Here is a 15319-nt window from a genome sequence, read left to right as displayed (position 1 = left end):
TTTATGATGCCCATCCGTTGCGTAAGTACCTTAATTTCGATAAGTTGTAATTAAGAGATTTTTGCTTTTAATAGCATTCTTTCTTCCCCAACAGTAATTACTTTAAGTAACCTTTTTTTTTGGAGTTACCACACTTGACCATTGAAAGCTTGAGGCTTTTATTTTTGCAATAAATTCTTCCATAATTTCAACAACTATGTTTACCACACATTCCGATGCAAGTACCTTAACTTCGATTAGGTTTTATTATGGGATGTTTAATTTTATTAATAGTTATTTACAACATTGTGGGCAAGTCTTAAAGTTAATGTTCGCTTTAATGATTTCTTGTTTCGCGATTGTATTTTTGCTGTTGCTGCAGCTGTAGCTGTAGCTGTTTGTTTGGCTGCTCAACTTGTCTGCAACGAGTTTTGCTCCTGCTGCAGCAGCTTTTTTGCCATCTTCTCCTGCTCCATGTGCATTTGGAGGAGCTTCTTCTGCTTCGAATGCTTCTTCAGATGGGCGCTCTTCTCGTGTGCCAGCTTGTTGTAATTGCCAATTGTTGTGGGCTGTTGCGGCTGCTGCGTGCTTGTAGATGTTGTCGTTGGGCTGCTGTCTGTGGATAATAGTGATGATGGTGCTGGTGTGGCAGTGGTGGTGGAGGTGGTGCTGGTGCTCGTTGAGGTGGTGCTGGAAGTGCTGCTTGTCGTGGAGGAACTGAGAGCCTGAGCCTTAGCCTGAGATTGCTCCTCGTCGAGCCGCTTCTCGAGCTCCGCCTGCCATTCCAAGGCCTTCTGCTCCACCGGCAACTGCTGTAACTGCAACGAGAGATGATGCATGCGATTATGGACATGGACATGGATGGTGGTGGAATCGGGCAAGATGAATGTGAAAGGAGGAGTGAGCGTGGCTAAAAACCATTTACAACAGTGTCAAAAGCGGGGGGAATTTCGTGTCTGGCTTTAATCTCTTGTACAATTTCTATATATAGGTGTAGTTCTAAATGCAAAATCAGGTATCGTGGCGGTTCAGTAGCGCACAAATCGCTTGCGATTCTCGTATTGCCTTACATAGTTCCAGGGATACGCGTACTTGGCCTTCTCGTAGGCCTTGTACTTCTTGGTCTTCGCATTGTATTTGCCCTGCAGCTTGTCCGGCATCACAATGGCCGTATACTTGATGCCCACTCCGGGCACATACTGGGCGGCCAGTCCGGGCACGGAGGTCACACCGCCGCTGTAAGAACTGCTGGCCAGCTGGCCGTAGTTGTTGTTGTTGACCGCGGGCGGCTGGTTGTTGTAGTTGGGTGGGGCATAGGGTCCGGCGGGAATCGCCCAGGTCCTTGGTCGCGAAGGCGGTGGTAGGACGTAGCTAAAGAATAGGTAAAATACAAAGGGGTTTAAAATAATGAAAACACTTCAATAAAGGATCTACAATTTATATAGCATAGCATATATTCAAGTTTCTTTTTTATAAAATTTTAAAACGTATAAGTTTTTTTGATTTTTTGATTACTTTAAAAATAAATGAAAATAGTTATTAATTAATTACTGTTTAAAATATATGGCCAAAGAAAAGGGAAATCAAAAGGGTGTTTTAAATAACAAATACATATAACAAAACAATTTATAAAAAAAATGTGTACATAATAAAAACATAAAATATATTAAAAAAAATGTGTCGATCAAGCAAAAAATTTGTAAAAGTAATTGGTATTAAAAAAAAAGACCCTTGGTGATAGTTATTTTGTATTTAAATTATTCTGATTGAACCCCAAACTATATTTGTTAAGACAAATTTTTAAAATGTCTTCCTGAATTTAAACCTGTTTGCTTTACATTTTACAAACATATAAAGAAAAGGTAAGAAAACTATTCAAAATTCATTTTCTCTATAGCTGACTGCCAGCTAAGCTCCAAAAAAAACCAACAAATCAATGGATTTATATAAATTATTTATATACAAATATAGTGAGTGACCCTTGGAGCTAGTTTTTCTGGTTAGCTCACAGCGAAACCCGTTTGCACTTACACATAGGGATTGGGGTTGGGTATGTCATCGCTCTGGTCCTCCCAGACGGGCGCTGGATCCCGGTACGGCTTCCTCGGTGGCTGCGGGGTGGTGCGCGGGGGGGGCGGTACTATGGGTCCCGTGTTCGTGCCCCAGTCCACTCGGATGGCCTGCGCCTGGAGGCTTAAACCGGCGACTGTGGCGACTAGCAGCAGGAGTGAGCTAGGAGGGAGCTGGAAAACGAGTTTTGGATGAATGTGTGAATCCTGGACAGCATAAGGAGAAGAAGAAGAAGGTGCTTTGCATTGTCGTGTTTGGCAAATTACTACACGATTTCGTTTGCTGATATCATTTAGAATCGACCGAGATCGAGATCGGGATCGAGATAAACCGATTCGAGATTCAAAAACACAAATGTCATAAAACCCGCTTCGCCTTATCAACGCAACCTCGACTCGATGATCAATTAAAATCGCTTTATTTAGTCGCCTGGCAAATTGGCAGACACACAGCCAAATCAATTTCAATTTCAGTTCGCACTTGAACTCAATTTGTGTGTGTATAACTCGAATGTAATATCAATAATTACATATGAAAACACCCCCCTCGTGTTTATAAAACAATGTCAAGTGGTAAATTGGTGCAGCTGCTTGAGGTTTTTTGTGTATTTGGATTTGGAATAAAAAAGGCGCTCATATATTCAAAAAAATTGTTTACTTTATTGTTCGCTGATTGCCTTGCACGTTGCTCAGATGTTTGGCCTATGAATCGCAGTAACCCATAAATATTTATGACGACTGTTTGTTGGGTTAATTGAATTACCCGCTCAAATAATAGATTTTTTATTGATTAATTGCATTCAGTTCAAGTTTTTATACAATTCACTGTCGTTTGACACTTTTTATGCGATTCTCAAATCGATTACAATGGACAACACTGCAGAATGTGACATTATTTATGGTTAATTCTGTTTTTTCTCCCATTCCTGTTTTCTGTTTGCTTAACTAATGAGCCTTGAGGAAGTGTGTGCTTTAGACCGCCACAAAACGCACCCAATACCAATGGCAATACCAATAGCAATAGCAAACCCCAAGTGCCGGCAATATGGGGCTAAACCTTTGCGGCTAAATATGGCCATTAGTTACGTCACGGCATAGAGTTATGGTTCGGCTGGGAGGATAGGCATCTGGCTACAAATTTGTCAGCACAGTAAATGCCAAAAATGGCATCGATAACGCTGATGTATGGATACCATCTGTTTGGCCTGGCCTGAGGTTTATTACATTTATTATTAACCAATTGTCGGGGCTGAGATTCTTTTGGGCCGTACAAATCGATCTATTTTGTTCACCAATTTTCCCATGATTGACAATACAATTGATTAATTGCGAACTAATTTTAAGACAGAGTACACAGAGAAAATCTGAAGATATATTTAAAAAAGATATCTTCAAAATAAATAAAAAAATATTGATGTTTTTTCTAGCTCATGTGTATGTATGTAAATACAAAGTCTTGGCTAAATTCATCATTTTAATATTTTAAGATATTAAGCTTTTAATTTCATTCGAATTTTTTTGTTATTTTACCTTCCAAATATAATTTTTATCCACTTCAAGACATGCCAAAAAAATAATTTAAATCAATTCAATTAAATGTCTTAATTCACATTTCAAATCAATAAGATATGACACAATATCAGATTGTCCGTCATGTTGCTTTGTTTACATAAATAAAAAATGTACATAAATAAAATAATAACATAATGTTTCTATTAAACTTGTAAGTCAACAAAATATGACACAATATCCATGTTGTGCAATTATTGTTGTGTGCATTCGTTGGACCATAAGTTAAATGTTTGACCATAACATAACCCCAATGCGGGATCGTGAGGTGGCTTATACTAATGCCGGCAATTATGTACAACACTTGCCCCGAAGAGGCAGCAGTTAAACTGTCAGCGGGCTCGGCTATCCCCCGATTTGGCTAATTGATTGACAATTTTGCATTGACAAGCATTTACTATTTATTTGTCATTGCTATGCACAATGCATATTGGCATATGTTACTGTAGAGCCGGCGGTTGCAGCAATACCTGTTCGCTCGGCCGATCGACTCTGTCATCGCTTTTGTGCAATCATAAAAAAACGGGCAGAAATCAAGGCCAGCATTAACGATCGATGCACAGCGTACATGCCAAGTTTTTGCCTGCTCCCCTTAATCCATGCTGGAGGTTGTCATAAAAATAAGGTGAAGTCGAAACGAGTCCAGAAAACTGATGGCAGCTAACCTTATTTATAACCTAACCTTATATATAAGTAGAAATAGTGGCTGTCAAAAACTTCAACTTCAGTCTGAATTTTAATTAATTTGGTTGTACTTTTTAGTTAAAATAGACTTAGTTTGAAAACTTGAAAAGTAACCTAGTTTAAGACATATACTTATTTAAATTACTAGAAATTGTGGCGGTCATAAACAAAATTTTCAGTCTGGCTTATTAATTTGTACTTTGGGTTGTACTTTTCAGTTAAAAAGCTAAAGTTTAGTTATATTTTTAACACAGAGTCACAAAAACTTTTAAAGTAATGCAATTTTGGACATAAACTTATTTAAATAATAAGTCATTTTGAATTTTAGTTGATGGACATTTTGTGTTATGCTATTTACATTATGTTTATTTTTTAAAACAGAGTCAAAAACGAATTTTGTTTAAAACTTTATAAGTAACCTATTTTAAATACTGTTAGTACTAGTAGTATTTCTCATAAATATAAGTAATAAAATAAACTATGTGTTGTACTTTTTATTTTTTACCAGGAGACAATAACACTCATTAAAATTACAGAAATTATAAGAAGTAAAAATCTTAATTATATTTTCTTTCGGTGTGTGCTCCATCATGGTGCTTAAATGCATAGTTTCGAGACAGAAATCAAAGCGGACAACTATTCCAATTCAGCCAGATCTCAACACGTTTTTCTCCGTTTTGAAAACCTTTTAATGGCTCCAGTTTGACAAGACCTGTTATTAGGCGGCATGAGAAGCCATAAACTCGGATTTGTGTAACAATGGTCGCCCTGCTGGCAGTGTCACTTCCGACAGACAAAATAGCTAAATAGCTGACCCTGAACTTGAGTGGCTGGCGCATGGTGTGTCTGAGATTTTGGATTTAGATTTTCTCGTTTTTTATACCCTTGCAGAGGGTCTTATAATTTCAGTCAAAAGTTTGGAGTGCAGTGAATAAGCCGTTTCTAAACCTATAATGTAAAAATATTCTTGATCGGTATCCGTAAGTTGTTCGTAAGGATGTCCGTTTGCTTCCCAAAAAAAGGTATAGTAAAACTTTTGTATGAAGCTTATAAGTTTAATCAAATCTTATCTGACGACTAAAACATACTGGTTTTAAAGAAAAAATTAAAAAAAGTAAAGAAAACAATAATTATAACTTCGTTTAAGACATTGTATAGGTTTATCATTTTAGAGTAGGGATTTTAAATTTATATACATCGAACAACGATATTATATAGTTGCCATTCGAATGATCGAAACATTAATGGGGAAAAAAAGAGTAACAGTCGTTTTATAGAAACTTTAATTTTTGTAATAACTGCAAGGGTATATAAACTTCGGCTTGCCAAAGCTTACTTCTTTTTTGTTTATTCTTGGCCGTGCTAATGGGCCCAGAACTGCGCAGTGGGTTGAACGAACTGTTCCGAAACGGAGGGACTCTCCTTCTGGGTCGTAATACCCAGAACTCGAGGCACTCCTCTGCGGGCCAAAGCGATCTTGATCGCGATCTGGTAATGGTAATGAGCGGCAGCCGCCCGCGGGCGTTCCACAAAACTCACTGCTCACTAATTAAAAACAATCAATAAAGACTAAGTAAACGCCGCTCCACACGGTCGGCATTACACCGCATTATCATTATCTTTGATTAACGCAGTTTAGACCCAAAATAATCATTTATTATCAAGCTGGCTGACTAAGACTGGGGCTGCATTTATGTTTTGCAGCATGCTTTGTTCCAATCTGAAATTAAGTGCTTAGACAAAATATGTTTGCGAAATTTTGTGCAGCCCCAAACAAAATGGTAATATAAAACAAAAATAGAAGTAAAACAACCAGCTCGTGCTTATGTTTTTTGGGTCAAGCTTAGATTTAATTTAATGCAGCTAAAATAAAAGAAAAGCCTCCTTAGCCAGCTGACTGTGGCTTAGTGTGGATTATAGTTGCTTATGTTGGCCATTGGTGGTGTGGCTTACCAACTGGATAAATGGATAATTCGCCTGAGATCTCGGTATCTTATAGTTATTGTAAATCTCTTTTATTACACAACATTATTGGCTAAAAAGGCGAAGCAAAGTTTAACGCTTGCATTTGGCGCGTTCAAATTGTAATTCGATAATAAGTATTCCATAATCATTTTTTAAACGCCTTAATTGAAATAATTTATATTGGCTTATGGGGGTACCCCTCATAAGTAGTTAGATATGACTGGGTTTTTTTTTATTCCATTTTTTGTGGGTCGTGCGGGCACAAAAACTGCAGTTTAATAGTGAATATGGGGCATATGTATTTTTGAGTTACAATTTGTGAATTACAGTTTTTGCAATGCGGGTAAAAGGCTAAAGCCCTCAAACGATAATGATAAATGGTTATTCCCTTAGCTTTGAAATCGTGTCATAAGTGTGGGTGATGAAAGTAAGTCAATGATATGTGGGGGCTTAAAAAAAGAGGGTATATCCATTGATTATTGAAAGCAAAGAAAAGATTTGAAAACAAAAATTCATCAATCAAAGTGTTTTCAACAATCGCACAAGGCGATAGATGGTAAATAATGAACTGTCTTCGAAAGAAAGAGATCATGAGGGGATTACTCCGGTTATGGCGCTATTATTAAATCGCACAATCAATTATACTCTTTGGCCTTATAGTTTATATCTTTAAAAGGTCATGAGAAGATAATCAAGCAATCACGATTGGAAATGGATAAACGAAATGAGATGATAATTTATTACAAAACAATAGGCCCATAGAGTTGATTGAAATAAAACGTTTATCATAAGAAGATGTTACACAAAACAAACAATGATGAATATAAGAAGAGGTTTAAAATCTTCCATTTTATTTCCTGTTTTTTAATTTGTGCATAATCCTATAATTATATTCGACTTTTTAAATGATTTTACTAAATGATCGGTTTTTCTTACTACTACGCCATTTATTTTAGATGGTTTCCAAGCAATGCTTATGCTTCTTCATTGCCACTAAAAAACACTAAGTAAAATCGCAAACACTAAGTAAACAATAAATTTCTAAGAAACTACCAGAAACCATCCCTTTCTTAAAAAGAAAAGAAGATAATCAATTGTAAACATCATCCCTTTCAAGTTTAATTTATTTTATACTTCGTGATTATATGATCATCATTTGTGTAGGATTTTCCAAGCATAAACTTAGCTTAGTCATAGCCACTAAGTAACATCCGCTTGAAGCACTCACTATCTCCAACAAGCTGGAAATGCCAGAATACAGATCAGATCTAAACCGTAGACGTAGTCATATGGTACTTTATGAACAGAAACGTTGTAGGTGAGATCTGCCTAGCGTAAAAGTGAAAAAAATATCATCCATAAATCTGGCTGCCAGTTTTCGCGCCGTAGGTGATCATTAAATTTACATCTTAATGGCTTCTGGTGCAGAACGCGAGAAGGCATCCGGCAGATCAGTGAACTGGGTCCACTCTTAGGTGGCCAGGTATCTGAACTGACCTTCATTTCCAAGTCGAGAATCATAAATAAAGGGTTTAAGAATGACTTCATCTGCCTGATGTTGAACAGCCGAAGCGTGTCACGTAATTAGTTTATCATTTTTTTTTTTACAACGCGTACTCATTTGCATATAAACCACTGGCCTAGCCAGGTTTGGAATAAGACTTAGTTTCAGTTTCAGTTTTTAGTGCTTAGTTGAGTTCTTGTTTTTCCAGGCACATATCCATCTTCATCAGAGCAGAAGTTCAAGGCCTGGCAAATTGTCGCTCGTTCAATGCAATGGCAGCCGCTAGCCATCCATCAATTAAGCAAAGTAACCTTGACAAATCGGAGAACAAACCACAGCCCCCTAAAAACAATCCCCTGGATACCCCCCAAAAGCGCATTAAGGGGCTAGCGTTTGAAGCAAAATCATTATTTCGTGGCTTAAGTTTCGTTTTACTTTTTGGCTGCGCTCGTTTGTCACAGCGCAAACTCGTTTCCAATTCTATGTTTTTGCCAGCTTAGGCATTTGTTTGAGCTATTAGATTCGGTTTTCAGTGCATTGCCACACAGTGTTCCCAATGTACCCGGGTGTGCAAACACAAAATAGAGGTGAAGTACCGAAAATAATATTCAATTCAAAGCTTCCTCATCAGTCTGAAGTCTGCACAGCAAGAAATATTTGGGAGTTTAAGGAGATATGAGTTTAAAAATGAATGGTTTAAGTTTGTTAAGATTTAATTTAAATTTAAGTCACTATATACTTATATTTTTTCAAAATTTATTTATTAAATATTGAAGTTAAACTAGTATTAGACCGCTATCAGTTCATGATTCAATTTATAAATCTGATCACAACTTAAAGAGATAAACATTTTTATACTTTTTCTGTAGAATTTAGATTTTAGATTTTTAGATTTGGTTTTAGTTAAAGTCACTATTTATAAACAAATTATTTAAAAATTTTAGACATTTTATTTAAACAAGTTTTAGAAGGCAAAGATAAAGTTTTTACTTTGTATCACAATTTATGACTCCACTTTAACTTAAAAAGCTTACCTTAGCTCTTTAATTAAAAAAAAAAGATATTAAATTATGCCTTAAAGCTTTTGAATATTTTAATAAAAATGAACAACTATCTTTGAAAAACAATTTAAAAGAAAACAAAAGAGTTTTAAAAACTCTAATATTTTAGATGAGTCTTTGCAGTACTTCACAGGAAATGATATTTTTCTTGAGTGCAATACAAGCGATATTTCGCCATAACCTTGTGCTGGGAGATCGGCACAGCAGCCTCTTTGATCTGTCTGTTCGGTGGCAGATGTGTCTTGAGTTATGATAGGTGATTGGCATCGATTTGTCTTGGGTTTTGGTGAAGGTGCCTGACTGACTGACGCATTTGAGTTAAGGCTACCCCAAGTGTTTCTAGTTTCGAAATTTAGAATGTCTAGTATCGGTTTACAAACTGAAGAGCTAAAGTGATTTTTAAATATTTTAAAGTGGAACAAAGTGTGCTTCGATATTGACAGATTTAAATGTGAAACATACAAAGGAATAAACCGCAAAGCTTTCTCTCCCTTTAAAATATACAAGTCTCCCATGCGAAACTCAAATTTATTAGGCAAAGATTTCTCATTAATGAAATCTGCGCATTTGCATACTTTCCCAGGCAAACAAATAGTTGGCAAGAAAAGCAATATGATTATGCACTTTGATTAATTGCCACACTGTTCCCATGCTATTTCAGATTTCAGAGAAGTTCAGCCCAAGTCAAGTCCATATCCATAACAAAAGAATAATAAACAATAATCGATGGCCAAAAAAAAAAATAATTGGCAAATCGAATACCCAAATAAAATTTATAAGCAAACCAGACGTGGGAGTCAATCAGGGGAGCAAACAAAAAATGGGCAGAAAAAAGTAATCACAGAATCTTAATAAATAAGTAGACATCATGTTGATTTCAATTACGCTGCCAAAATGCGCATTTTGTTGTTATTTTGTATAAGCTGATCAATGGGGTTAATGAAATTTCAAATCTTTTCATAGACAAAATTTCTTTTTTTTCTCTAAATATTTATAATGACTTTTTGCGTAGATCGCCAGCATGACCATGATGTGTAGGTGGATTCTATTTACACGACAGGCATTGTTTGCCAACGGAATTATTCCCAGAGCAAAGCAAACTTGACCTTTTTCAGTACTTTTCAGAGATGCTGAGATGCTGAATTTGCTGATTTCACCCGCTCGAACACAACATGCAAGGGGCGTGGTTGGCTTTTAATTAACACGAAAAAATTGGCAAATTAAATACTCGTACTTTGCCCGCAAATAAATTCGATAAATGACTCGAGAAGCGGTTACAGAAGCTGAGGCAGCATCGCGACGGTTGCGCAATACATCAAATATTCAGATAAACACGGCTACTGAACTTATTTAAGAGTTTTTGAAGGATTTCTCATATGCGTCATGTGTTTTGAGTTCATTTTCCAGCAGTTGCTTTATTTTCTTATTTAATAATTTAGTTTTCCTCATTTTGTATGCCAATGAGAGTAAAATAAATTAAAAGAAAGCATTTAAATATTTTAGTTATTTTACCACGGTCTGTGAACTATGAAAGCTTATGTCTATTTTGTAAACATTATTTTAAACACAGAGAATACTATGAATATTTAGAATGCATTCAAATATTTAAGTTTAAGTTTAAGTATTAAGTTTTAAAAAAAAGACCATGAGTTTTGAGTTATTTCATGATTTTTAAAGTTTAAATACTTAAAGACAGTACCATGAGTTTTAAACAAGCACTTAAATAATTTAGTGTTTTTATGTTTTTCAAAGTTAAAAGTTTTATAAGATGCATTTGTTTCAAACATTTATGAAAAGTGGTATTATTTAAAAGTAATGCTCGTAATAATTGTAAAAATTTTTATGTTTCAATAATATTTTATGGTTTTTTTATAACTGAAAAACTTAGTCCTTATTTTATTAAAATCATTATTTTTAAAAATGATTTTTAAGTTTGTACTGTATAAATCAGAGTCTGTCAATATTTTAGACCACAATTAAATTATGTAAAAACCCAATGAATGTTAAAGTTCGCTCAACTCCAAAGTGTATCTAATTTGGACAATGGTATCACCGGGAGATCTCCACAAATTTTTCAGCAAAGTCATTCATTCTGGACATTCCAATAGGGGCTGCTGCCAGATTTTAAAGGCTAGAGAGATCTACATCTCCATAAATATGTCCCAGGGAAGGCCGGAGGGCAAAACGATTTTTGCCTATTCGACTGCCAATTTCTGGTTTCCAGCTGGCCAGTTGATTGACTTCATCTCGATAGCAGAGAGGCTCATTGAATTTCTGGCATTTTGGGCGGCCACATTTTGCAAAGAAAAATTGTGGAAAAATACAAAAACCTTCGAGACGTAATAACTTGCATTTTGAGTAGGGCACTTAATGCGTCTCTCGAGTTTTTCAGTTTTTTAAGTTGTCTTGGTGGTTAGTTAGTGGCCCGAATAACCCGAGCGCTAATCATAAATCTCAACGCAACTGCAAGTCAAGACGCCTAATCAACGGTTACGAACTCAAAAGTTAATGCCTGTCAGGCAGTTAAGTGTCTTGAACATTTAGCCAGGAATGTTGTGAAAATGGGAAAAATAAATAAATCCAAATGAATCAAATCAAATCGTATCGTATCGTATCGAATCGAATCAAATCGCAGCCCAAAACAATGGGCCATAGTTATGGTCAAGACAATAGGTTTGCTGTGTGTGTGTTTTTTTTCAGGAGGTCAATATGCTACCGTTAGCGTTCAAAATGATTTCGGGAGCGTGGCTAAACTTGCATTTGATTGTTTTGTAAACAAACCCAAAATCGGCCGTTAATTTGTATAATTTGTGCTTTGTTCGATTTTTGCATAAAATCAGCATTAAGTCATGCTGCTATATGATTTGTCAATCGTACAACCCCACACTTTGAATCACAATTTAAAATGGTAACTGACAAAGTGCACGCCCTTTAGCAGGTGTTGCACGATTATTACAATTTTTCATTTGAAACACAAGATCGTGCAACATCAAATTGAGCATCTCCATCTCTTCGTTCGTTTAAGGAAGTCATTTAAATTAACAAATTGCATATTAATATGATTATGCTTTCGGCTGCGGGCTCTTTGTCTGTGGCAAATCACCAAAACAAAAACAGAATTATAAAAATAATCGAACACGTTAATTACTTAAATGATGTTGCACAAATATTGTTTTTTTTTTTTGCCTTGCGTATTTTGACAATGACGCTGATTTCACTCAGACGAGCAGAGTGTTTTCATTTCCGGTGAGACTTCAACCCAGCAGCTTAATAAATGTACAAATAAGAGTCGGAAAACAAACTTGCCACAGAACAATGCGTACGGAATAAACAAGAATCGACATTCAACCGCACTCACATGGGCATTTGTGGGTCAATGCCTTTGTCAACTGCAATTTCTGTATTTCAGTATCTCTGTACAGAAAGAGTGGTTTAATATGGTTTGCCCTTGACGCTGTGCAGCACAGGTTATGGGAATCCGCTATTATCAGATTACATTGTTTTATATTTATTAAATAAGAAGTAAAAAGGAAAGATAAGCTCTGGGAACCACTGGGAAAAGCTGGTATATTCGATATTTTGTTATCTCATATATATTAATATTAATTTATATTTATTATTTAATTTTTGTTATTTAATTGTGTGTAAGAGAATAATATTTATATATAAAAGAATAAAAAGAGTAAATGTGGACATAAAATTATTATTAGCTTATTAAAAGGGATGCCCAAATTTAAAGCTTTGCCAAATATTTTCAAAGAACAAATTTTTTTCACTGTTTTGGTAAATATTTTGAGATTAAACATTCTTAAACACATTTTCAAAGAGTTTTTTAATAGAATGATAAACCATTAATTGTAGTTTTGAAGCTGTTTTAATCAGCATCTTATGCTTTAAAATGGTGTTTGATAAATTCTATTTTATTTTTGTAAAAAAACATCTCATACTCAAAAATTTGTAATATATTTAAATAAAATATAATATATTTATTTTTGCCATCTTATAAGGCAAGGTCCAATGACACGAATGCCTGGTATTGCTCATGCGTTGATGCGAAATTTATGCAGTTGCTAAGAGTGTGTGTCAATTTCATTGGATGATCGTGCTTGGGATGTAATTATTTCAAAAATTATGTGAGAGCAAACTCAAAAATCGAGAAATGCATAAATACTTGGGCATTGATTACCCCAAGAAAGCACGAGGCAATCGTTTGGCGTTTGGCGACACGTGTTTGAACTCAATTACGGCACGGAAATCGTCTTAAAAAATTATAATATATAATAAATTATTATAGTACTTACCATTTTGTGTTTTGATATGGTCAAATGAAACCCGATACTTCTAAGTCGTTTAACTGCAAAAATATTAGTTGAATTATTAAAAGGTGACATTTTATATTTAACTACAATCACTTTGTTTGAAGTTTGCACTTGAGGTTTGCATAACAATTTTAGCACAGAAAGTTGTTCGCCTGTCCTCTACATATAGTTTTGTTATTAATTTATTTTAGCTGGTCAACTGGTGAACTGGTCAGCCTCAAATCAGAAAACAGAAATCACTTCCATTAACGAGGTATATAGGCTATATAATCTGATGCCTGGTGCAATTGTAGACGACTCTGGCATATCGAATGACGTGTGGCGGTGGGACAATATCAAATCAGATTTAAGGTAAATACCAAATGTAATGGCGGCCGCTCATTATGCAATCCCCTTACTTAGTTGGACCCTAGTGAATGGTGATTGTGATTGTGTCTCCGCGATGACGATGACTTTTGGCGTCTCAATTTGCCAGTGCAGCATTTTGGCTTTCTGGCGGAGATCGAGTTCGAGATTCGAGATTCGAGATTCGTTCCACACATGGCCAACCTGATAAGATGGTATTTTATACTCTCCGAGGGGGTGTAAACTAAATAGCTATAGCGCACGATCTGTCGCGCATGCGTAAACATTATAACCAATTTAAATGACCATTTACCATTTTTCGCGAAAAATCTAAGGTACGGTTAATTTTCAATTGCCTTTGGCGTGGCGTGGCATGGCGGGTTTGCTTTTGGCCACACAGTGTCGCAAAGTGGAGCCAAATGCGAGCCACATGCCACGCATTTTAAGTGCCGTCTAGGTCCCAGCCATTTGCCATATCGTAAATATCCGAGGAAGAAGGCGTGCCAGTATATGTACTATACTTTCTGTCCAAAAAGCCGGCCCATGTCACGGCTTACAGTCGGAACGTGACTATGTTTAGACGGACTCTAAACTTTCAGGCGTCAAAATACGCACTGGAGGTCATAGAATCACTAGCGTAGCAAACCCGTTTTCAGCTGTAACAAGCCCGCAGATCAGGTGACCTTAAGTCAATTTAAGGAACTGCATAAATTAAGCATTTATCTTTAATAGAGCCGACAGAGATGCTTCAACTCTGATCTTGACACAATGCGAAACCAATTTGCTTAGATTAACAAGGTTTTATAATCACTGGCAACACCCCACTTCAAGTGCCCACAATTATCCGCAGCACTGAGAAAACATTTCCGGCACATTAAACAGAAAAAGCTATGCTAAATTTTGAGTCGGCTGCTCATGATAATAATAACAATAATAATAATATACATATGTGCGGCCTGTTCAAAAAATCATTTCCAAGTTGTTGCATTTAAAAGAGGCAGGCCATAAGTATTTTTCCCTTCCATTTAGTTTATTTTGGTTTTTTAGCTGCAGAGAAAAGTCAGGGGCGAGGTTTAATTTATGGCAGCTCGGAAAAAAAGATTTTTCTCTAGATTGGTTATGCATTTTATTATATTTTGTTGTTTTTTGGGGGGTATTTTGACAAATGCCTTGAAGTGTTTGGTGCGTGCAAAACGGCGGAACGCCTTCAATTTTATTTATCTTCGGTGGAATTGATTTATTTATTTGCATAAATTTAACACGCCTGCGACAGCAGCTGCGCGCAGTTTGGAGTATAGCCTGCAGGCTATAAATTGTCTGCATTGCAGCACGCAAGTTCGTTGCCCAAGTCTTTTGTTTTTTTTAACGCTCCTTTTTATCTTTATTTTTATTGTTATTGTTGTTTCTTATTTTTATTTGTTTCTTGCACTTAACGAAGCAGAGAACTTCACAACACAGTAATATTTTTGCATTTTTGCCTCATCACTACACACATACTTTGCTGCTAACTGCTGTTGATGATGGTTGTCTGAAGGATATATATATAGTATATATATCTGGTGGCGTAGGGATCTCGATCTCGATATCGTACCGCTGTGTTTTTGCGCTAAAGCGTGACAAAACTCATTGAAGACACGGGCCGCACTGAAAGCAGCGAATGTGGTAGCATCAGCACAAAGTCTCCGTCTCCCGATTTGTCGGCCTCATCAGCTGGTTTGCGAATCAGCCAGACGGCTTCAAGCCAGGCCCGAACTTTGAAAAAAAAAAGCAGCCGAGTTCGAGCACGAGCCCGAACTACGACTTCGGCTGTTTTTCGCTTTGTTT

General features: G+C 36.1%; 1 protein-coding gene across 1 annotated transcript; it reads right to left on the bottom strand.

The window, feature by feature from the left end:
- Positions 1 to 236: 236 nt before the first annotated feature.
- LOC128259368 (uncharacterized) lies at positions 237 to 15199 on the bottom strand. Its single transcript, XM_052991693.1, has 5 exons — positions 14993 to 15199; positions 13133 to 13185; positions 2011 to 2222; positions 1050 to 1350; positions 237 to 797 (listed from the first exon to the last, which is right to left on the bottom strand). Exons 2-5 carry the CDS (start codon positions 13133 to 13135, stop codon positions 390 to 392), a joined length of 924 nt encoding a protein of 307 aa, XP_052847653.1. The 5' UTR covers positions 13136 to 13185; positions 14993 to 15199; the 3' UTR covers positions 237 to 389.
- Positions 15200 to 15319: the final 120 nt, after the last annotated feature.

This window comes from Drosophila gunungcola (genome assembly GCF_025200985.1).
Source record: "Drosophila gunungcola strain Sukarami chromosome 3L unlocalized genomic scaffold, Dgunungcola_SK_2 000005F, whole genome shotgun sequence".
NCBI lineage: Eukaryota > Metazoa > Arthropoda > Insecta > Diptera > Drosophilidae > Drosophila > Drosophila gunungcola.
Note: the sequence above shows the minus strand (reverse complement) of the source record. Positions and strands in the feature narration are given on the sequence as shown.